This window comes from Mixophyes fleayi, unplaced genomic scaffold (genome assembly GCF_038048845.1).
Source record: "Mixophyes fleayi isolate aMixFle1 unplaced genomic scaffold, aMixFle1.hap1 Scaffold_84, whole genome shotgun sequence".
In the NCBI taxonomy this organism is placed as follows: domain Eukaryota; kingdom Metazoa; phylum Chordata; class Amphibia; order Anura; family Limnodynastidae; genus Mixophyes; species Mixophyes fleayi.
The window spans coordinates 167119-193116 of NW_027448564.1; the positions used below are offsets into that span (position 1 = coordinate 167119).

Genomic DNA, 25998 nt, shown 5'->3' on the forward strand with positions numbered 1-25998 from the left:
GTTCACACATTCAGCAGTAAAAGTCCAGTGGTACTGCAATATTACACATTCTGCAGTATCTTGTGCTACATATAATGGAGACCAAAAATTTGGAGGATAAAGTAGGGAAAGATCAAGACCCACTTCCTCCTAATGCTGAATCTGCTGCCACTAGTCATGACATAGACGATGAAATGCCATCAACGTCGTCTTCCAAGCCCGATGCCCAATCTCCTAGTACAGGGCATGTAAAATCCAAAAAGCCCAAGTTAAGTAAAAGTAGCAAAAAGAGAAACTTAAAATCATCTGCGGAGAAACGTAAAGTTGCCAATATGCCATTTACGACACGGAGTGGCAAGGAACGACTTAGGCCCTGGCCCGTGTTCATGACTAGTGGTTCAGCTTCACCCAAGGATCTTAGCCCTCCTTCTCCTCCCCCCACCCTACAAAAAATTGAAGAGAGTTATGCTGTCAGCAACAAAACAGCAAACAACTCTGCCTTCTAAAGAGAAATTATCACAAATCCCCAAGGCGAGTCCAAGGGTGTTGGTGGTTGTCAAGCCTGACCTTCCCATCACTGTACGGGAAGAGGTGGCTCGGGAGGAGGCTATTGATGATGTAGCTGGCGCTGTGGAGGAACTTGATGATGAGGATGGTGATGTGGTTATTGAAAATGAGGCACCAGGGGGGGAAACAGCTGATGTCCATGGGATGAAAAAGCCCATCGTCATGCCTGGTCAGAAGACCAAAAAATGCACCTCTTCGGTCTGGAGTTATTTTTATCCAAATCCGGACAACCAATGTATGGCCATATGTAGCTTATGTAAAGCTCTAATAAGCAGGGGTAAGGATCTTGCCCACCTAGGGACATCCTCCCTTATACGTCACCTGAATAACCTTCATAGTTCAGTGGTTAGTTCAGGAACTGGGGCTAGGACCCTCATCGGTACAGGGACACCTAAATCCCGTGGTCCAGTTGGATACACACCAGCAACACTCTCCTCGTTAACTTCCTCCACGATCTCCATCAGATTCAGTCCTGCAGCCCAAGTCAGCAGCCAGACTGAGTCCTCTTCAATACGGGATTCATCCGAGGAATCCTGCAGCGGTACGCCTACTACTGCCACTGCTGCTGTTGCTGCTGTTAGTCGGTCATCTTCCCAGAGGGGAAGTCGTAAGACCGCTAAGTCTTTCACAAAACAATTGACCGTCCAACTGTCGCTTGCCATGACCACAAAATACGATAGTAGTCACCCTATTGCAAAGCGTATAACTGCGGCTGTAACTGCAATGTTGGTGTTAGACGTGCGCCCGGTGTCCGCCATCAGTGGAGTGGGATTTAGAGGGTTGATGGAGGTATTGTGACCACGGTACCAAATCCCGTCGAGATTCCACTTCACTAGGCAGGCGATACCAAAAATGTACAGAGAAGTACGATCAAGTGTCCTCAGTGCTCTAAAAAATGCAGTTGTACCCACTGTCCACTTAACCACGGACATGTGGACAAGTGGTTCTGGGCAAACGAAGAACTATATGACTGTGACAGCCCACTGGGTAGATGCATCCCCTTCCGCAGCAACAGCAACAGCTGCATCAGTAGCAGCATCTACAAAATGGCTGCTCATGCAAAGGCAGGCAACATTGTGTATTACAGGCTTTAATAAGAGGCACAACGCTAACAACATATTAGAGAAACTGAGGGAAATTATCTCCCAGTGGCTTACCCCACTTAGACTCTCATGGGGATTTGTGGTGTCAGACAATGCCAGTAACATTGTGCGGGCATTAAATATGGAAAATTTCCAGCACGTCCCATGTTTTGCCCACACCATTAATTTGGTGGTGCAGCATTACCTCAAGAGTGACAGGGGTGTGCAGGAGATGCTTTGCGGTGGCGCGCAAAATTGCTGGACACTTTCGGCATTCAGCCAGTGCCTACCGCAGACTAGAGGCACATCAAAAAACCATGAACCTGCCCTGCCATCACCTCAAACAAGAGGTTGTGACGCGCTGGAACTCCACCCTCTATATGCTGCAGAGGATGGAGGAGCAGCAAAAGGCCATTCAGGCCTACACAGCCACCTTCAACATAGGCAAAGGAGTGGGGATGCGCCTGAGTCAAGCGCAGTGGAGACTGATTTCCGTGTTGTGCAAGGTTCTCCAGCCGTTTGAACTTGCCACACGAGAAGTCAGTTCCGACACTGCCAGCTTGAGTCAGGTCATTCCCCTGATCAGGCTGTTGCAGAAGCAGCTGGAGAAAGTGAGGGAGGAGCTGGTAAACCATTGCGATTACATCAAGCATGTAGCTCTTCGTACACTTTGCCAGGATCCGAGGGTGGTCACTCTTTTAAAGTCAGAGGAATACATTCTGGCCCCCGTGCTCGATCCTCGGTTTAAAGCGTATGTTGTGTCTCTGTTTCCGGCAGACACAAGTCTACAGCGGTGCAAAGACCTGCTGGTCAGGAGATTGTCCTCTGAAGAGGACCGTGACATGCCAACAGCTCCACCCTCATTTTCTTCCACATCTATGGCTGCGAGGAAAAAGCTCAGTTTTCCTAAAAGAGCCGCTCGCGGGGATGCTGATAACATCTGGTCCGGACTGAAGGACCTGCCAACCATTGCAGACATGTCTACTGTCGCTGCATTGGATGCTGTCACAATTGAAAAAAATGGTGGAGGATTATTTTGCTGACACCATCCAAATAGACATGTCAGACAGTCCATATTGTTACTGGCAGGAAAAAAAGGCAGTTTGGAAGCCCCTGTACAAACTGGCTCCATTTTACCTGAGTTGTCCCCCCTCCAGTGTGTACTCGGAAGGAGTTTTTAGTGCAGCGGGGAACCTGGTCAGTGAACGGCGAAGGAGGTTGCTTCCTCACAACGTTGAAAAAATGATGTTTATAAAAATGAATAATCAATTCCTCAATGAAGTACAGCACTGCCCTCCAGATAGTACAGAGGGACCTGTGGTTGTGGAGTCCAGCGGGGATGAATTGATAATGTGTGAGGAGGAGGAAGTACACACTGTAGGGGGAGAGGAATCAGAGGTTGAGGATGAGGACGACATCTTTCCTCAGTGGAGCCTGTTTAGTTTGTACAGGGAGAGATGAATTGTTATTTTGGTGTGGGGGCCCAAACAAACCAATCATTTCAGGCACAGTTGTTTGGTAGGCCCTGTCGCTGAAATGATTGGTTTGTTATAGTGTGCATGTCCTATTTCAACAACATAAGGGTGGGTGGGAGGACCCAAGGACAATTCCATCTTGCAACTCTTTTTTTGGCATTATGTGACCATTCAACAGTCGTTTACCATGTTCAAAAAGTAAAACAAAATGTCAACAAATTCAAAAAATTAAACCAAAAGTAAAATGCCCTGTCATTATTTAAAACAAGAGGTATTGACGTGCTTGAATTACTGTAGTGTTTATATGTTATAAACACTACACTTGGAAGTTGGAGGGGGTATTGTGGCCCCGGTACCAAATTAAGTACCGGGGCCACTCCACTATGCAGTCCAGATAGAGGTGTATCAGATATTAAACAACGTTGACTGATGCTGCAAAATTTTTAAATAATATTGTGGGGAACACTACACTATGCAGTCCATAAACTTTTTTGGTGGAATTCAGACCCGTGGAGGGTTTTTTAATTATATTGTGGCCCCAGCAAAAAATTGTGTATCGGGGCCACCCCACTACGCAGTCAAGAAACTTTTTTTTTGGAATTCAGACCCGTGGAGGGTTTTTTAATTTTATTGTAGGGATCACTCCTCTACGCAGTCCAGATAAATTTTTAGGTGCGATTCAGACCAGTTCAGGGTTTTTAAATTATATTGTGGTGACCACTCCTCTACGCATTCCAGGTACATTTTTTGGTGTAATTAAGACCAGTTGATGGTTTTCTTATTATATTGTGGTGACCACTCCTCTACGCAGTCCAGGTACAATTTTTGGTGTAATTAACACCAGTTGATGGTTTTCTTATTATATTGTGGTGACCACTCCTCTACGCAGTCCAGGTACAATTTTTGGTGTAATTAACACCAGTTGATGGTTTTCTTATTATATTGTGTAGACCACTCCACTACGCAGTCCAGAAAGATACCTCGTTGCAACGTTTTGGACTAATAACTATATTGTGAGGTGTTCAGAATACACTGTAAATTAGTGGAAATGATTGTTATTGAATGTTATTGAGGTTACTAATAGCATAGGAGTGAAAATAAGCCCAAAAACTTGATTTTTGAACTTTTTATGCTTTTTTCAAAAAAAAAATCCGAATCCAAAACCTTAAATCCGAACCAAAACCTTTCGGCAGGTGTTTTGCGAAACAAATCCGAACCCAAAACATCACGAAAATCCGAATCCAAAACACAAAACACGAGACACCAAAAGTCGCCGTTGCACATCCCTAGTAATATGTGACAGTAACGTGGGTTTATATAGTGATCAGTGCACACAGTCACAGTGCTTAGTGTACAGTCATGTATGTCACATGTAATATGTGACAGTAACGTGGGTTTATATAGTGAGCAGTGCACACCGTCACAGTGCTTAGTGTACAGTCATGTATGTCACATGTAATATGTGACAGTAACGAGGGGTTATATAGTGAGCAGTGCACTCAATCACAGTGCTTAGTGTACAGTCATGTATGTCACATGTAATATGTGACAGTACCGTGGGTTTATATAGTGAGCAGTGCACACAGTGCTTAGTGTACAGTCATGTATGTCACATGTAATATGTGACAGTACCGTGGGTTTATATAGTGATCAGTGCACACAGTCACAGTGCTTAGTGTACAGTCATGTATGTCACATGTAATATGTGACAGTAACGTGGGTTTATATAGTGAGCAGTGCACACCGTCACAGTGCTTAGTGTACAGTCATGTATGTCACATGTAATATGTGACAGTAACGAGGGGTTATATAGTGAGCAGTGCACTCAATCACAGTGCTTAGTGTACAGTCATGTATGTCACATGTAATATGTGACAGTACCGTGGGTTTATATAGTGAGCAGTGCACACAGTGCTTAGTGTACAGTCATGTATGTCACATGTAATATGTGACAGTACCGTGGGTTTATATAGTGAGCAGTGCACACAGTCACAGTGCTTAGTGTACAGTCATGTATGTCACATGTAATATGTGACAGTAACGTGGGGTTATATAGTGAGCAGTGCACTCAGTCACAGTGCTTAGTGTACAGTCATGTATGTCACATGTAATATGTGACAGTAACGTGGGTTTATATAGTGAGCAGTGCACACAGTCACGGTGCTTAGTGTACAGTCATGTATGTCACATGTAATATGTGACAGTAACGTGGGTTTATATAGAGAGCAATGCACATAGTCACAGTGCTTAGTGTACAGTCATGTATGTCACATGTAATATGTGACAGTACCGTGGGTTTATATAGTAACCAGCGCACTCAGTCACAGTGCTTAGTGTACAGTCATGTATGTCACATGTAATATGTGACAGTAACGTGGGGTTATATAGTGAGCAGTGCACTCAGTCACAGTGCTTAGTGTACAGTCATGTATGTCACATGTAATATGTGACAGTAACGTGGGTTTATATAGTAACCAGCGCACTCAGTCACAGTGCTTAGTGTACAGTCATGTATGTCACCTGTAATATGTGACAGTAATGTGGGATTATATAGTGAGCAGTGCACTCAGTCACAGTGCTTAGTGTACAGTCATGTATGCCACATGTAATATGTGACAGTAACGTGGGGTTATATAGTGAGCAGTGCACACAGTCACAGTGCTTAGTGTACAGTCATGTATGTCTCATGTAATATGTGACAGTAACGTGTGTTTATATAGTGAGCAGTGCACTCAGTCACAGTGCTTAGTGTAGTCATGTATGTCACATGTAATATGGGACAATAACGTGGGGTTATATAGTGAGCAGTTCACTCAGTCACAGTGCTTAGTGTACAGTCATGTATGTCACATGTAATATGTGACAGTAACGTGGGGTTATATAGTGATCAGTGCACTCAGTCACAGTGCTTAGTGTACAGTCATGTATGTCACATATAATATGTGACAGTAACGTGGGTTTATATAGTGAGCAGTGCACACAGTGCTTAGTGTACAGTCATGTATGTCACATGTAATATGTGACAGTAACGTGGGGTTATATAGTGATCACTGCACTCAGTCACAGTGCTTAGTGTACAGTCATGTATGTCACATGTAATATGTGACAGTACCGTGGGTTTATATAGTGAGCAGTGCACACAGTGCTTAGTGTACAGTCATGTATGTCACATGTAATATGTGACAGTACCGTGGGTTTATATAGTGATCAGTGCACACAGTCACAGTGCTTAGTGTACAGTCATGTATGTCACATGTAATATGTGACAGTAACGTGGGTTTATATAGTGAGCAGTGCACACCGTCACAGTACTTAGTGTACAGTCATGTATGTCACATGTAATATGTGACAGTAACGAGGGGTTATATAGTGAGCAGTGCACTCAATCACAGTGCTTAGTGTACAGTCATGTATGTCACATGTAATATGTGACAGTACCGTGGGTTTATATAGTGAGCAGTGCACACAGTGCTTAGTGTACAGTCATGTATGTCACATGTAATATGTGACAGTACCGTGGGTTTATATAGTGAGCAGTGCACACAGTCACAGTGCTTAGTGTACAGTCATGTATGTCACATGTAATATGTGACAGTAACGTGGGGTTATATAGTGAGCAGTGCACTCAGTCACAGTGCTTAGTGTACAGTCATGTATGTCACATGTAATATGTGACAGTAACGTGGGTTTATATAGTGAGCAGTGCACACAGTCACGGTGCTTAGTGTACAGTCATGTATGTCACATGTAATATGTGACAGTAACGTGGGTTTATATAGAGAGCAATGCACATAGTCACAGTGCTTAGTGTACAGTCATGTATGTCACATGTAATATGTGACAGTACCGTGGGTTTATATAGTAACCAGCGCACTCAGTCACAGTGCTTAGTGTACAGTCATGTATGTCACATGTAATATGTGACAGTAACGTGGGGTTATATAGTGAGCAGTGCACTCAGTCACAGTGCTTAGTGTACAGTCATGTATGTCACATGTAATATGTGACAGTAACGTGGGTTTATATAGTAACCAGCGCACTCAGTCACAGTGCATAGTGTACAGTCATGTATGTCACCTGTAATATGTGACAGTAATGTGGGATTATATAGTGAGCAGTGCACTCAGTCACAGTGCTTAGTGTACAGTCATGTATGCCACATGTAATATGTGACAGTAACGTGGGGTTATATAGTGAGCAGTGCACACAGTCACAGTGCTTAGTGTACAGTCATGTATGTCTCATGTAATATGTGACAGTAACGTGTGTTTATATAGTGAGCAGTGCACTCAGTCACAGTGCTTAGTGTAGTCATGTATGTCACATGTAATATGGGACAATAACGTGGGGTTATATAGTGAGCAGTTCACTCAGTCACAGTGCTTAGTGTACAGTCATGTATGTCACATGTAATATGTGACAGTAACGTGGGGTTATATAGTGATCAGTGCACTAAGTCACAGTGCTTAGTGTACAGTCATGTATGTCACATATAATATGTGACAGTAACGTGGGTTTATATAGTGAGCAGTGCACACAGTGCTTAGTGTACAGTCATGTATGTCACATGTAATATGTGACAGTAACGTGGGGTTATATAGTGATCACTGCACTCAGTCACAGTGCTTAGTGTACAGTCATGTATGTCACATGTAATATGTGACAGTACCGTGGGTTTATATAGTGAGCAGTGCACACAGTGCTTAGTGTACAGTCATGTATGTCACATGTAATATGTGACAGTAACGTGGGGTTATATAGTGAGCAGTGCACTCAGTCACAGTGCTTAGTGTACAGTCATGTATGTCACATGTAATATGTGACAGTAACGTGGGTTTATATAGTGAGCAGTGCACACAGTCACGGTGCTTAGTGTACAGTCATGTATGTCACATGTAATATGTGACAGTAACGTGGGTTTATATAGTGATCACTGCACTCAGTCACAGTGCATAGTGTACAGTCATGTATGTCACATGTAATATGTGACAGTAACGTGGGGTTATATAGTGAGCAGTGCACTCAGTCACAGTGCTTAGTGTACAGTCATGTATGTCACATGTAATATGTGACAGTAACGTGGGTTTATATAGAGAGCAATGCACATAGTCACAGTGCTTAGTGTACAGTCATGTATGTCACATGTAATATGTGACAGTACCGTGGGTTTATATAGTAACCAGCGCACTCAGTCACAGTGCTTAGTGTACAGTCATGTATGTCACATGTAATATGTGACAGTAACGTGGGGTTATATAGTGAGCAGTGCACACAGTCACAGTGCTTAGTGTACAGTCATGTATGTCACATGTAATATGTGACAGTACCGTGGGTTTATATAGTGAGCAGTGCACACAGTCACAGTGCTTAGTGTACAGTCATGTATGTCACATGTAATATGTGACAGTACCGTGGGTTTATATAGTAAGCAGTGCACATAGTCACAGTGCTTAGTGTACAGTCATGTATGTCACATGTAATATGTGACAGTAACGTGGGGTTATATAGTGAGCAGTGCACTCAGTCACAGTGCTTAGTGTACAGTCATGTATGTCACATGTAATATGTGACAGTAACGTGGGTTTATATAGTAACCAGCGCACTCAGTCACAGTGCATAGTGTACAGTCATGTATGTCACCTGTAATATGTGACAGTAATGTGGGATTATATAGTGAGCAGTGCACTCAGTCACAGTGCTTAGTGTACAGTCATGTATGCCACATGTAATATGTGACAGTAACGTGGGGTTATATAGTGAGCAGTGCACACAGTCACAGTGCTTAGTGTACAGTCATGTATGTCACATGTAATATGTGACAGTAACGTGGGTTTATATAGTGAGCAGTGCACTCAGTCACAGTGCTTAGTGTAGTCATGTATGTCACATGTAATATGGGACAATAACGTGGGGTTATATAGTGAGCAGTTCACTCAGTCACAGTGCTTAGTGTACAGTCATGTATGTCACATGTAATATGTGACAGTAACGTGGGGTTATATAGTGATCAGTGCACTCAGTCACAGTGCTTAGTGTACAGTCATGTATGTCACATGTAATATGTGACAGTAACGTGGGTTTATATAGTGAGCAGTGCACTCAGTCACAGTGCTTAGTGTATAGTCATGTATGTCACATATAATATGTGACAGTAACGTGGGGTTATATAGTGAGCAGTGCACTCAGTCACAGTGCTCAGTGTACAGTCATGTATGTCACATGTAGTATGTAGAGATGAGCGCACTCGGATTTTGTGAATCATAGCCCACCCAGCATGCATTGCTGAAGGCTGCGCCATATAACAGTTGCTGCTCTAGGAAGTGGTAACAACCTGTGGCTGGGAGTGAGAACACTAGAGGCCCAACTGTTGTCTGGTGCAAGTGGTCCAGCACTGGGTAAAAGTGGTGTTTGAAATGACAATATTCAGTATATTCTTTAAATAACTAAGGTTAAATCTGCCTTGCATGCTATTTGTCCCCTCTCCTTGCAGACTGGTGGGGCTTCTCTATCTTCTATCACTCTGGAATGGGGAGTACAGAGAGGGCTTGTGTGCTGAAGCCTGAATCCCCATACGGCTGAGTGCTTGTTTGGAAGTCCTGTTCTCAATATAGGTCACATTGCAGTTTAATGTTCCGTCTATTGACTCCTCCAATTTTACGCCTGGATATAATTTATATTGTTGACCATTAACACTTTATGTTTGGGATGCTAACTACACCCACCACTTAATAATTACCAAAACACTATCCCTTAAATTACCTCTATTCAAGAAATACATTTTTGTTACCTTTGAGTCTGCGAACCCTATTCAGGGTGAAGGCAGCATATAAACGGAAATCAGTCACTTTTAGAAGACTGCGACAAAGTTGTTTAATTTGGACATCAACATTGCTCCCAAAATGATGCAAGATAGAAGAGCTTTGTTGTACAAAGTAGCTTTTTAAAGATGGCAACTGTCCACAAATGGATGGGAACAGTAATCGCATTGATTATTTCAGGGTCATATATAATGTCCAATCATGAGTGTACATTTTTTCCACCGTGGTTTATCCTGTTTTGTTCCAGGCCAGGAGATGCTGGAAAGAAGGACAGCTCTTCTGAGATACGTCCTTCTCCTGCCCCTTTGTTGACTACCTAGAGCAACCATCCAATGAACACACGACCCTGCCCACCAGAAAGCAGAGACACCCGGCAGTGAGCCAGGGAGCAGCTCCTCAGGTGAAGGCCAACGGTGATAACGCATATATATATATATATAACCTCATATCCTACTGACTAACCAAATAACGTAAACCATATTAACGCCCGGCTAGGATTAAGATGGCTACCGCTGGTGGGCTTGAGTTGATTACCTGGGTTACTTCACAGTGGATGTTTGATGATACCTACAATAACAACATCCCAAGGTGTTTGGATTCTACAGTTAGAACGGATAAACACAGCGGATCTCTTGGTTAAGCTTTCCAAAGTATATAGCACTGTATCTAGGGCAGTCGCTACAGGCCCCTAGTTTAACTCTTAAGCCGTATAATTGCACTTGGCTTCCTCTGATTCACAGCAAAGGTAATACACGTATCTGTCCCAACAGCGTTTGTGGAGGGTTATTTCTGGAGCAACGGTGAGAGCCCAAGCCTCCTTTTGTTTGTAGTCCTCACAATTCACCCAGGTCAGGAGTCTCCCTCTCTGAAGTGGGGCTTACTTTAAAAGCCCACTGGCTAAGACCGTCACAGGGCACCCCCAGAGGCTCAATACTACTGGTCACTGGTAAAACATTTCCCACGTTCAGGGCCGTCTTTCTCTAAACCTGGACAACCCCCCTCTCTGACCTGGTCTCTCCTACACAAGCTGCCACTCAGTCTTGTATGTCTCTCTCTTGTACACAAGGGGCACACAGTCCAGGCTCTCTCCGCAAGTGCTGTTGGTTGTGGCCAACTCCGGCGACGCCATTTAGGCTGAGCCCCCCTGCCGCGCCTGTTCCCAACACTCTAGCAGCAGAGGGGTTTACGTGTATATATGGCCAGCCTAACTACAAGAAATTGGGCTCTGCAGCCATAACATGTGCATGTGTCTTACAGAGAGAGAACACTTGATAAAACATGCCTCTGTCTCAGTCATCATGAAATTTAACATTGAGCTGCAGGGCAATGATATCTACCTATACAGTACTTTATAACATTTGATGGAAGAAGCCATTGGTGCCCTCGGCCTACCATTGGGAAAGGAGGTGATTGCCTCAGTAATCATTTCTACTGTAAGAACCCTGACGGCAGATTCACCCCCTGGTCTCCAACTTTGCTTGTGTTGGAGGGAGGAATACAGATGACTATAGGATTGACAAAATTTACTAGCTGTTTTTCGGGAGACCCGTCACTTTGGTATCATGGGTTGAGTTCCATGCATCTCCGTAGATAAGATTGCCAAAAGTTTTCCACACCTATCACTTTGATCGTTTAATGACTACCCTTGGCTTTGTAGATGTCCGACACCAGGGTAGAGGAGACTGGAGGGCCCCAGAATGTATCACACAACCTGTCTCATGTTACAGTAAATCCCCAGGAGGAAAAGAGGTGCTGAGCTCAAGGATTAACACCAAAATGTTTATCTGCCAATGTGATCCAACTTTCATTGGTTTAGATCAAATCTAACTAGACCGTGCCCTACAGTGTTGTGATAATGTAGATAATACGACCACACTATACATCGGTCTTTTGAGCGGTGAAACGTTGCTGCCCATAAAATGATCTGAGGCCAACAATATCGGGTGTGTTTTTAAAGAAATATAAAGACCAATTTTTACGTTTATCCTTAAGGCCCTGGACAATACTAATCATGTTTGGTCTTGTTTAGTCATGTTCAAGTAGACCAATGAAATAGAATATGTGGTCATCAACTATAGGTCCCCTTCACTTTCCCAAACACCTAAGATCCTTCTACCTCAACAGTAGGAATGGTAGATGTTTGCAAAGCAACGGAATAATAAGTATTTATCATTAATGTTCTATTGGTCATGCGTATGTATTGAGCACATTGAATGTACCAGCAGTCAGCAATCGTGAACTTATCCTAAAACTTTTCCCTGCCCAGGTATCTGCAAACAGTCTCAGGTGAGGAAAAGCAGGGGACGTAAGAAGACTCGGAAGAGCTCAGAGAAGGAGGAAGATCTCAGTGATGACCCAGAAAGAAGGCGGGAAATGCAACAGTACTTGTTACTGAAGAGGTGGGTAACACCCAACTTAGAATCAATGGTCAATGGGGCAGCACGGTGGCTTAGTGGTTAGCACTTCTGCCTCATAGAACTGGGGTCATGAGTTCTATTCCCAACCATGGCCTTATCTGTGAGGAGTTTGTATGTTCTCCCCGTGTTTGCATGGGTTTCCTCCGGGTGCTCCGGTTTCCTCCCACACTCCAAAAACATACTGGTAGGTTAATTGGCTGCTAACAAATTGACCCTAGTCTCTCTCTGTCTGTGTCTGTATGTCTGTGTGTATGTATATTAGGGAATTTAGACTGTAAGCTCCAATGGGGCAGGGACTGATGTGAGTGAGTTCTCTGTACAGCGCTGTGGAATTAGTGGCGCTATATAAATAAATGATGATGATGAATGGTCGGCAAGAAACGGCCAGTGTTGTTCTTAGCAAAACCGACACAACCATTTTCATTTTTCCAGTCATCCTGTCTGTATGTACTCAATAAGTAAGCCCCGCCCACAAGGCACATGGTTTAGATTAATAATGCAGCCTGTATTGCAGTGTAAAATTTAATCAGCGAAGACCAGAATCCTCTCCTATAATTTATGTCTCTGCGAGACCATAAATTGGTGCAGGTAATGGGTTGTTTTATCCGTAAACCTGCAAACCAGAAAGGAAATTGTTGCTGCAGTTCGGTGATATCATCATACACGGTCATGATCGTCCAGGGTTTCTTCATACAGTTACTGTGAGGAGCTCTGCTAAACACTTTGGTGAATGAATGCTAGGTACAATGTGTGTGTGTGTGTGTGTGTGTGTGTGTGTTTGTGTGCGGTGGGAGGGGGGTTGGTTGGAGAGGATGAAGGAGCAGCAGCAATGAGGATATGATGAGAGACCCTGGACTGTGCGCCCCTTGTGTACAAGAGAGAGTGGCAGCCTGTGTAGGAGGGACCAGGTCAGAGAAAAAGGCTTTCTAGGTTTAGAGTGTGTCAGAGGTAATGAGACAGCCCTGAACGTGGGAAATGTTTTACCAGTGACCAGTACCATTCAGCCTCCTGGAGAGCCTTGTGATCGTCTATATGCCATAGCTGTATAATACTCTCTAACTCACAAGTGTGTTCCAGCTCCTCTGCCCACCTTTGTTATAGAGGTGAATGATACAGTAAGAGGACTGTGGAGGTGAAATAATAGGCGGTATTGTGTAAGACTGGTCCCACTCTATGTAAAGGGTTGAAATTGAATTCCCAGCGCTCAACCTCCCCCTCTGAGACAGTGAAGTGGTGCAGTCCAGAAGCTTCCACCTCATTTATGTGGCGGGGGGAGGAGTTGTTACAGGTTCACACCTTGTCTATATGAATTGTTACCTTTTCTGTGACATGTGTTCACCTGTCGTTCTCTATCTCTGCAGCTCCGGCTGGATCCCGGATGGCACAGGGAAGTGGGTTAAGGATGAAACTGTTGAGTTTGACTCTGATGAAGAAGAGCCCCCTGCGATGCCACCACCCTGAGGACATCGGGTTGACCAGACTTGGGCATTAATATGAACGTCTAGTATACAGGCCCGTCATGGACACAGATTGGCCTCTTGTCCCACAGACACCAGTGGCTGCTAATCGGACACGGACAACAAAAGCTTCCTGACTCGGATTACTGCTACTCTCATCATCCCCATCTACGATTGTATGCTAACCAACAGCAGCTCACTGACCTGCAGTTCAGCATACTGCCCACTAGTGGGCGCTGTATGCTCAGGAATTCAACACTGTTTGTCAATTTGCCCTAGTTTGACCTATAACAATGCAAGTATTTGTATTTTACATTACCTGAAAAGATTTTTTTATTTGTGCATGAAATTAAACATGTCCCCTGTCCCTTTGTAACTGATTTCAATGTGTTCTCTCTTCGAAGTAAGCCATTGTCTGAAATATGGGTATTATATAACTATCCCAAAATACAGCCAAATCTGTTTTGGTTCCTTATATATAGACATACAGTATATTACCCTGCCGGGATCAGGAGAGGGTTGCAGGGAGTCTAAGATATATATATATATATATATATATATATATATATATATATATATATATATATATATATTAGAGATGGTCACTGACCCCCGTGTTTTGGTTTTGGATTCGGTTTTGGATCTGGATTACCGTCGTGTTTTGGTTTTGGTTTTGGTTTTGCAAAACCGCCATTGCGTGTTTTGGTTTTGTTTGGTTTTGTTTTGCTATTTTGTTGGAAAATACATGTTTTTGTGCCTAAAATAACCCAATTTAGTGCTCCAACTGTTTTAGAGATAAGTAATCTAATTGTTGAGGTAATAAATCATCCAAAAAAACTGTTTAATTCTTCGTTGGTAGGCCTTCATTTATTCTACACACAAAACAGATTGTCTTCCTCTCCATCTATGCATATTGGCAATGCAGCCATCGTCTTTGGATGTATATTACACCCTACACTCATAGTTAAATATGTAAAGAAAAAGAAAAAGACAGTTTGCTTTCTGTCTCTATAGGTCCCCCTCCACTTTTTTAAAAAAACAAAAAATTCAGCCATTATAGACTGTACAATATTAATTGACATGGAGAAAGCCAGTTTGGTTTCTGTCTCTCTAGGCCCCCCTCCACTTGTATAAAATACTAATAAATTCAGCCGTTATATACTGTACAATATAAATTGAAATGGACAAAGGCAGTTTGGTATCTGTCTGCATCAGATCCTCTCTCCACTAGGAGTAAAATAGAAAACTATTCAGCCGTTATATAATCTAGAATATAAATAGAAATTGAGAAAGGCAATTTGGTATCTGTCTGCATCATAATCATCAACATCATCATTAGCGCCCTCGTCGCCTACACAAATCTCCCCCTCATCCTCTTCTAATTCCAAAGTGGCATCCTCAATTTGGGTATCACCGGCTACACTCGGGCTATTAAGGCACACATCAGCAGAATGCTCACGATTAGACATCCCACTGTTGGATGGACTCTCCACAGGGATTGTTGTCATTTGTGAATCAGAGCAAATATTCTCCTGTAATGCCTCACTGTTATCTTGCAGCTCGGCTTTGACGCGTAACAGTAGTTGTGCACCAATTGTAGGCTGGGTAAATTTTTGGGATCTGCCACTAATAGCCAAAGGTGAAGGCCTCATTCTCTCTTTGCCACTGCGTGTGTAGAATGGCATGCTTGCAATTTTTTTTTTATCGTCACTTAACTTTTGCTCAGTTACACTTCTTTTTCGCTTCAATACAGTAAATTTTTTTTTGGTTTTTGTTTTTTGCACTAATTTGAAAACACTCTGTTGTTTGACATCGCCTTGGCCAGATGACGTACTGGGAACACTAACATCAGGACTGGTGACAGAACCTGGTTGCTCATTTAGATCATATGTGGACTGCTTTGAATCCATTCTGAGCGCAAACCACTGGGGAGTGCTAAAAATTATTTAGTAGATTCTGCTGACAGTTATGACTTTTGACAGCCAGAAATATTAATGCACAATTAGGGAGGACACCCCAAAAACACTGAGGAATGCTAAAAATTATTTAGTAGATTCTGCTGACAGTTATGACTTTTGACAGCCAGAAATATTAATGCACAATTAGGGAGGACACCCCAAAAGCACTGAGGAGTGCTAAAAATTATTTAGTAGATACTGCTGACAGATATGACTTTTGACAGCCAGAAATATTAATGCACAATTAGGGAGGACACCCCAAAAACACTGAGGAGTGCTAAAAATTATTTAGTGGATACTGCTGACAGATATGACTTTTGACAGCCAGAAATATTAATGCACAATTAGGGAGGACACCCCAAAAGCACTGAGGAGTGCTAAAAATTATTTAGTAGATACTGCTGACAGATATGACTTTTGACAGCCAGAAATATTAATGCACAATTAGGGAGGACACCCCAAAAACACTGAGGAGTGCTAAAAATTATTTAGTAGATACTGCTGACAGATATGACTTTTGACAGCCAGAAATATTAATGCACAATTAGGGAGGACACCCCAAAAACACTGAGGAGTGCTAAAAATTATTTAGTAGATACTGCTGACAGATATGACTTTTGACAGCCAGAAATATTAATGCACAATTATGGGGGACACCCCAAAAGCGCTGGGGAGTGCCAAATATGAAGAAAAAATAATAAACCTCTATCCTCCTCTCTGCACTAGCGATTTTGGTTAGAGCAATTGCAAGAACAATATTGTATTCTCTGTCCCTGCTCTAATTAGCCTATGACTACACCCTGCTCTCTCCCTCTGTCAAATGGCGATGGATTGCTGTGGAGGCGTGTATTTATAAAGTTGAAGTATCGCGAGAACCGAGTCCCGAGATCCGACGACGTCACAATGACGTTCGGCCTCGATTTGGATTCGGAATGGGCGGGAGAGTACCGAGCTGCTCAGCTCGGTACTCGGATACCCAAAGTTCGGGTGGGTTCGGTTCTCGGAGAACCGGACCCGCCCATCTCTAATATATATATATATATATATAGATTGGTTGCTATAGGCAACACCCCCACTTTTACTATTTCGAAGGTTTAGTAAATCTACCCCTTAGTGTCTAGCCTCTGCTCACCTAACATAGAGGTTGACAAAAAAAATCGTATGAACTTATCTTTGTTCTATAAGTGATTTTTATAATGGTCTGTTGAGAGTTTTTATGGTGTTTTCAAATAAATGTCAAACGTGTGTGTTGTACAATTCTTTGATATAATATCTATGTACTGGGTGAAGCCGAATTATAACAAATTGTTTACTCAAGAACCTTGTCTACAGAATGTCTTGAAGGGTACATATAATCTGACACATTACCATCTGCCAATACGACCCCATTTACCCTGTTCATCCTGTTTCCATAATACTTGACCCTTCCTTGAGGCCATGTGCTGTATCTGCCAAGAATACCTCCTCCGGTATCACATTCTCTGCTCTGACTGTAGAGAACCCTTCTATGGAACTAGAGCTGACATTTCCTGTTTGCTCTCTAGTCGTGTGTTCCTGTGAGGGATTTAAAGTATTGTTTTCCAGATCTCAGCTCTGCCCCTCTTAACAATAAAAGCATTTTGTATGTAAGTCAGATACAAAATCATCAGGTTTTCCCGTTTTAAATCTATTTAATCCTGGATAGGTGATAGACACACAACTAGACTAATAGGCTCTCTGTATTATGAGATCTGAAACCAGTAGGTCATACTCCGAGTCTTATTAAATTCTGCTAGAAAAAAAATGTTTGGTTAAAATTTCTTTCTATTGTATCATAATTCATTATTTGTAAAATTGTAATGCCTTAATGTATGTAATCACATAGAAGAATGTGGTGTTATCAGTGCTGGAAGTGAGCTGGTATACGGGGTATGTCATACTGCCGCTTCTCCTACTGCCATCATTGTAAAACTGTCAGATTCTATTCACTAACATTTTCCATACCGCAACTTCTAACTTTCCATTGTGACCACTGATCTGAAGAGAATACAGAAGTACTATAAAATTGTTCAGGAAAGATACCCAGGGAACGAAAACTTTCTTCAGGAACAAAAATGTCCATTTATATCCTGATTAAAGGACCTTTAATAGGATATAGTGAGAATCATATTGTCATTCTACCAAAGCTATGTTTAAGATACATCCAATTTTATTTTAGAACATCCCCCAGGTAAGAAGAATTTCAAAACCCGTTCTCTTATACTAAACTATACTATACTGATTAATTTATTAATGTTGCATTTAGGTCCACCAAATTTATTATAAACACTTATTGTGAAGGTAACATTGTCTATTTGTTATAGCTTATGCTACTCGTAGTGTAAACTTTATATATCAGATCATCTAAGATGGGTCTAGCTCTGTGTTCTTTGAATTTGGGTGCTTTCTGGTGATTGCACCTAATCTCGGTGATTGTGAGGTGGTGCAGGACTGGGTTTTTCAACAAAAACTGCACTTTGTCCTTTATGTTTCAAATGAATTGTTTACACAGAATAGCATAAAATAGCGGCGTTATAAGTTAATACTGGAAAGTGAGGATAATAAAACCTGAAACGTTTAGTTTACATTTTCTCCAGTTCATGGAAATCAGATTAAATCAACTGAAACCACCCAGATTCGGTGGAAACGATCGGAAATTGCAGCCAATCAATTGATCTCAAAATGATTCCACCAAATGCGGGTGATTTTATGGGATTGGACCTGATTTCAGTGAATGAAGGAAAAAGAAGAATATAAACAGGACTTGGGCTAATCCCCCAAATCAGGCTGTGCTTAGATGGACATATAGAGTTATACTTCTGCAGCCGTCCTGTTCTTCATGTATCAACCCTGAAATCAGTGGTTCAAAAATAATTGAGAACATAATATAATGGGTTATGCAATCCACCGAAATGAAGACATTAAAACACGTCCTATTTTTTTATTTTTGGTTTAATCTTTATTGAGGACTATACAGATATAAAGGGTACAAGACTTTCAGCAATGTACAGTAAAACATGCCTAAGTATGGATTTTTATACTGGGAAATCAGGTTAAAAAGCCAACAATCTGGACCATCTGGTACTCCACCAGACGTGCAATGTAGACCCTGTGACCGATCTGCATTTTCAGCAGAACCTTGCACAGTCCGAAGGGCACCTGTACCATCTGGAGAGGGTCTTCAACTGCGTTTCAACCACAGAGAGGCTGGAGGAACGGTGAATTGGAATATTTTTGGCCAAATGTTATCGGTTTCTGACCTTTCCAACTCCTCATCCCATGATTTTGCATAGCTCGGTAATGAACCATACAATTACAATTTACAATTAATATTTTGTAGATAGTGGAGATTGTGTGGCTGGGCTCCTGAGATGTGTAACAAAGATCCTCAAAGACGGTCAGTTTCCTCCCTGCCCCTGAAAGAATGGTCTTATCTTGGATGTAGTGTCTGGCTTGCAAATATAGCCAGAGATCAGGAAAGGAGAGATTCAGCCTCTCCTGCAAGTCAGAGAAGGAATATCCTACCATCTTCAACCAAGTGACCGCACCAGACCAACTCCCAATCTAACTATAGTCGTAAAACCCCGGTGGGAAGTTTGGATTGAGGGTCAGAGTGCTGAGAGGGGACAATGTGGAAGAAATGTATTTTAGTGTCCACAACCTAGCCCAGCATTAGAGGATAGGGCCAGCTGTGGGATGTGGGGCAGCCTGTTGATCCAAGGAGGAGATAGAGAGGGACTTTCAGCGTATAGCAGCATGTTGGCTCAGTGGTTGCACTTCTGTCTCCCAATGCTGGGGTCATGAGTTCGATTCCCAACCATGGCCTTATCTGTGTGGAGTTTGTATGATCTCCCTCTGTGTGGGTTTCCTCCCAACCCAAATGAATCACAAGCTAATTTCTGCGAGGGATGTAAATAGGAAGAGGTATAGGACTTTTGGTAGGGTGTTCATCTTGATAATATTAATCCTCCCCTGAAGCCTTAGGAACGTCATGTCCTCTATAAAGAGCAAAAATTGGAGATTAGTGGAATAAAATTCACCAAAAACAAGTTTGAGACTGTCCTTTTTTTTTTTTTTTTTTTTTAAATCTTCTTCAATCCACTGAATTCACCCAGATTTCTGACAAATTGAAGTAAAATCATTACTGTCACCCACTGATTTCATATCAGTGCCACTGAACCCGGATGATTTAACTAGATTTCTCCTGATTTCAGTGAATTAAGGAAAATTACAGATATAAACAGGACTGGCTTTAAAAAGTCCTGCTTTGATGGAATTATACAAATGTACCTCTGCACACCTTCCTTTCCTTATGTCTGAAATCCATAGTTCACAAAAAATTGGGATTGAGTAATCAATCAAATAAGACTGGAAATATGAACCAAAAACCCGTCCTGTTTTTTTCTTCAAATTTCTTCAATTCACTGAAATCAGGGAAAATCAACTGAAATCACCCAGATTCAGTGAGATTGATTTCAAATCAGTTTCACTGGATCTGGTGATTTCACTGGATTTCAGTGAATTTTTGAAAATAGCCAGAAAAAAACAGGACGGGGGTTTTTCTGTGTTGTTTTTCCTTCTGACGGGCACTGAGAACAATAAAATACCCTCCACCTCTTTATGTCTCCTCTCTGATATTCACTGTCAACAAATAATCAAGAATTTTAGCAATTCATCCAAACGTGGGCACTCGCTCTGGGAGGTCTTTAGACCCGAGGCAACACTACAACACAGCGCACTGCGGAGACTTTGAGCTGTGGCTACATGCTGTGACATCGGGCCATAGGCCGGCATAGGATTAAAGAATGTGTCCAGTTAATTTTTAAAGGAAAAAAAAGGTTTCTAAATAATATCAACCATTATCGTCAGCTATTTTTATAGCGCCATTAATTCTGCAGCGCTGTACAGAGAACTCGCTCACATCAGTCCCAGCCCATTGGCGCTTACAGTCTAAATTCCCTAACGTACACAGACTGAGAGAGACTAAAGTCAATTTAATAGCAGCAAACAAACCTACTCGTATGTTTTTTGGAGTGTGGGAGGAAATCCATGGAAATATGGGCACCATACAACCTCTACCCAGACAAAATCATGGGTGAGAATTGAACTCATGACCCCAGTACTGTGAAGCAGAGGTGCTAACCACTAAACCACTTTGTCTGACATCTCAGCTACCCACAGTTGGAAAAATCCTTGGCTATAGTTCTGGTGGGAAGTTTTCTATTTTGGGTCAGTGTGGTAAGAGGGGACAATGTGAAAGAAATGTATTTTAGATTCCTCAACCTAGCCCAGCATTGGAGGGTAGGACCAGCCGTGGGATGTGGGGCAGCCTGGTGAGCCAAGGAAGGAGATAGGGAGGGACCTATAGAGCATGGAAGATCAATGGCTTAGTGGTTAGCACACCTGCTTTGCAATGCTGGGGTCATGAGTTTGATACCTCACCATGGCCTTATTGGTGTGGAGTTTGTACGTTCTCTCTGTTTTTATGTGGGTGTCCCCCAGCCCAAATTAAATCACAAACTAATGTCTGGGAGGAAGAGGTATAAGTCTTTTGGTAAGGTGTTCATCTTGATATTAATCCTCCCCAGAAGCCTTAGGAGCGCCATGTCCTATATTAAGAGTGTAGTTTGGAGTTTAGCAAAATATAATTCCCCATAAACAAGTTTGAGACTGTCCTGTTTTTTTATCTTGAAGCTTCTTCAATTCACTGAATTCACCCAGATTTCTGACAAATTGAAGTAAAATCATTACTGTCACCCACTGATTTCAAATCAGTGCCACTGAACCCGGGTGATTTAACTAGATTTCTCCTGATTTCAGTAAATTAGGGAAAATTACAGATATAAACAGGACTGGCTTTAAAAAGTCCTGCTTTGATGGAATTATACAAATGTACCTCTGCACACCTTCCTTTCCTTATGTCTGAAATCCATAGTTCACAAAAAATTGGGATTAAGTAATCAATCAAATAAGACTGGAAATATGAACCAAAAACCCGTCCTGTTTTTTTCTTCAAATTTCTTCAATTCACTGAAATCAGGGAAAATCAACTGAAATCACCCAGATTCAGTGAGATTGATTTCAAATCAGTTTCACTGGATCTGGTGATTTCACTGGATTTCAGTGAATTTTTGAAAATAGCCAGAAAAAAACAGGACGGGGGTTTTTCTGTGTTGTTTTTCCTTCTGACGGGCACTGAGAACAATAAAATACCCTCCACCTCTTTATGTCTCCTCTCTGATATTCACTGTCAACAAATAATCAAGAATTTTAGCAATTCATCCAAACGTGGGCACTCGCTCTGGGAGGTCTTTAGACCCGAGGCAACACTACAACACAGCGCACTGCGGAGACTTTGAGCTGTGGCTACATGCTGTGACATCGGGCCATAGGTCAGCATAGGATTAAAGAATGTGTCCAGTTAATTTTTAAAGGAAAAAAAAGGTTTCTAAATAATATCAACCATTATCGTCAGCTATTTTTATAGCGCCATTAATTCCGCAGCGCTGTACAGAGAACTCGCTTACATCAGTCCCTGCCCATTGGCGCTTACAGTCTAAATTCCCTAATGTACACAGACTGAGAGAGACTAAAGTCAATTTAATAGCAGCAAACAAACCTACTCGTATGTTTTTTGGAGTGTGGGAGGAAATTCATGGAAATATGGGCACCATACAACCTCTACCCAGATAAAACCATGTGTGGGAATTGAACTTATGACCCCAGTACTGTGAGGCAGAGGTGCTAACCACTAAACCACTTTGTCTGACATCTCAGCTACCCACAGTTGGAAAAACCCTTGGCTATAGTTCTGGTGGGAAGTTTTCGATTTTGGGTCAGTGTGGTAAGAGGGGACAATGTGAAAGAAATGTATTTTAGATTCCTCAACCTAGCCCAGCATTGGAGGGTAGGACCAGCCGTGGGATGTGGGGCAGCCTGGTGAGCCAAGGAAGGAGATAGGGAGGGACCTATAGAGCATGGAAGATCAATGGCTTAGTGGTTAGCACACCTGCTTTGCAATGCTGGGGTCATGAGTTTGATACCTCACCATGGCCTTATTGGTGTGGAGTTTGTACGTTCTCTCTGTTTTTATGTGGGTGTCCCCCAGCCCAAATTAAATCACAAACTAATGTCTGGGAGGAAGAGGTATAAGTCTTTTGGTAAGGTGTTCATCTTGATATTAATCCTCCCAGAAGCCTTAGGAGCGCCATGTCCTATATTAAGAGCGTAGTTTGGAGTTTAGCAGAATATAATTCCCCATAAACAAGTTTGAGACTGTCCTGTTTTTTTATCTTGAAGCTTCTTCAATCCACTGAATTCACCCAGATTTCTGACAAATTGAAGTAAAATCATTACTGTCACCCACTGATTTCAAATCAGTGCCACTGAACCCGGGTGATTTAACTAGATTTCTCCTGATTTCAGTGAATTAAGGAAAATTACAGATATAAACAGGACTGGCTTTAAAAAGTCCTGCTTAGATGGAATTATACAAATGTACCTCTGCACACCTTCCTTTCCTTATGTCTGAAATCCATAGTTCACAAAAAATTGGGATTAAGTAATCAATCAAATAAGACTGGAAATATGAACCAAAAACCCGTCCTGTTTTTTTCTTCAAATTTCTTCAATTCACTGAAATCAGGGAAAATCAACTGAAATCAGCCAGATTCAGTGAGATTGATTTCAAATCAGTTTCACTGGATCTGGTGATTTCACTGGATTTCAGTGAATTTTTGAAAATAGCCAGAAAAAAACAGGACTGGGTTTTTCTGTGTTGTTTTTCCTTCTGACGGGCACTGAGAACAATAAAATACCCTCCACCTCTTTATGTCTCCTCTCTGATATTCACTGTCCACAAATAATCAAGAATTTTAGCAATTCATCCAAACGTGGGCACTCGCTCTGGGAGGTCTTTAGACCCGAGGCAACACTACAACACAGCGCACTGCGGAGACTTTGAGCTGTGGCTACATGCTGTGACATCGGGCCATAGGTCAGCATAGGATTAAAGAATGTGTCCAGTTAATTTTTAAAGGAAAAAAAAGGTTTCTAAATAATATCAACCATTATCGTCAGCTATTTTTATAGCGCCATTAATTCCGCAGCGCTGTACAGAGAACTCGCTCACATCAGTCCTTGCCCATTGGCGCTTACAATCTAAATTCCCTAACGTACACAGACTGAGAGAGACTAAAGTCAATTTAAAAGCAGCAAACAAACCTACTCGTATGTTTTTTGGAGTGTGGGAGGAAATCCATGGAAATATGGGCACCATACAACCTCTAACCAGATAAAACCATGTGTGGGAATTGAACTCATGACCCCAGTACTGTGAAGCAGAGGTGCTAACCACTAAACCACTTTGTCTGACATCTCAGCTACCCACAGTTGGAAAAACCCTTGGCTATAGTTCTGGTGGGAAGTTTTCGATTTTGGGTCAGTGTGGTAAGAGGGGACAATGTGAAAGAAATGTATTTTAGATTCCTCAACCTAGCCCAGCATTGGAGGGTAGGACCAGCCGTGGGATGTGAGGCAGCCTGGTGAGCCAAGGAAGGAGATAGGGAGGGACCTATAGAGCATGGAAGATCAATGGCTTAGTGGTTAGCACACCTGCTTTGCAATGCTGGGGTCATGAGTTTGATCTGGGGTTTTTCTGTGTTGTTTTTACTTCTAGTGGGCACTGAGAACAATAAAATACCCATCGCTTCTTTGTGTCTCCTCTCTGATATTCATTGTCCAGAAATAATCAAGAATAGCAATTCATCCAAATGCGGGCATTCGCTGTGGGCGGTCTTTAGACCCGAGGCAACACTACAACACAACGCACTGCGGAGACTTTGAGCCGTAGCTACAAGCTGCGACATTGGGCAATTGGCCGACGTAAGTGAAAAGATGTGCACATTTTATTTTTAATTAAAAAAAAAAAGTTTCTAAATTACAGCAACTGTCATCAGCTATTTATATGGCAAACACTAGGAGAATGTACAAACTCCACACAGATAAGGACATGGTTGGGAATTGAACTCACAACCCCAGTGTTGTGAGACAGAGCTGCTAACCACTAACCCACAGTGCTGTCCTTAATACTAGAGACATGTATGTATTATCTATTGATCTAAAATATAGTCCACTGAATCCAGAGGATTTTAAGTATTTTCCACTTAGTAAAATTCTCATGTGCCTGGGAATTAAAGGTAGATCTTGGCCTCTTAGAGAAACAACCCTACTAGTAGAAGCTAGATACTAACAGCTTTTAGGACAAATACCTGCTGTGAGAGAGGCAGCTGGGTGTCTTATAGGTGCTGTTGAGAGCTCATTGGCTGAATCATTGGCTCAACCCCCTGACTGGGCGTAGCCATGCAACCCCTTTGCCTTATTTGGACATAGCAGGGAGGTTATCGATGGAGAAATGATTTGTAAAGCTTCGGATTTCAATAAGTAAAAGTTGCATGTGGGTTTTTGCCAGATGTCGAGGTAGAAGGATGAGCGGTTCAAAAGCCATACTCAGGGCTGCCAAGAGGAATTCACGGCTCCAGTACAACAACTTCATGGGGCCCCACTTATAGCCGAGCACGCTAAAAAAAATTGCCTTTGCCCCCCTTCACACTCCGTCATGCTGTCCCGCTTCTTCATCACCAAATAGTGCCTTTTTCTCCCCCCTTCTTCATCTTCGTCATCATGCGATGGCGTCACACCATTTATTCAGTGCAAACGAAGGAGGGAAGACGCCGGCGTCGCGGTAATGTCAGTATTTGTATACTCACATGATCGCGGCGCCGGCGTCTTAGCCACAATCCCCAGCCCGGGCCCCCTGACATGCCCGGGCCACTGTAAATAGTACCCGCCCCCTCCCTTCACGGTGACCCTGGCCTTACCTGACAAATGACTAGAAAATCAGAACTCTGAGCAGCACGGTGGCTCAGTGGTTAGCCCTTCTGCCTCACAACACTGGGGTCATAAGTTTGAGTCCCAACCATGGCCTTATCTGTGTGGAGTTTGTATGTTCTCCCAGTGTTTGTGTGGGTTTCCTCCTACACTACAAAAAAACGTACTAGTTGTCACGAGCCGCGGTGGTACTCACAGCCGCCGCGGCTCGCTTCTGGCTCCCCCCTAGCGTCCCGGCCGTCACCTTGATGACCGGGACGTCATTTCCTCTTCCTGCCCGGCCGTCGCCAAGGCAACGGCCGGACGCCTCTTCAGTAGCGCTGCGTTCCGGCAGTGCTA

The 25998-nt window shown here is 42.6% G+C and overlaps 1 protein-coding gene across 1 annotated transcript in view; it reads left to right on the forward strand.

Annotated features, from left to right (window-relative positions):
* The window catches only part of LOC142135729 (uncharacterized), a 39906-nt gene extending 25570 nt beyond the window's left edge, over positions 1-14336 (forward strand). Inside the window, exons 10-11 of the mRNA XM_075194620.1 lie at positions 12188-12320; positions 13700-14336. Coding sequence (XP_075050721.1) covers positions 12188-12320; positions 13700-13799 — 233 coding nt within the window. The 3' untranslated portion in view covers positions 13800-14336. The remainder of the gene's footprint in view (positions 1-12187; positions 12321-13699) is intronic.
* Positions 14337-25998: the final 11662 nt, after the last annotated feature.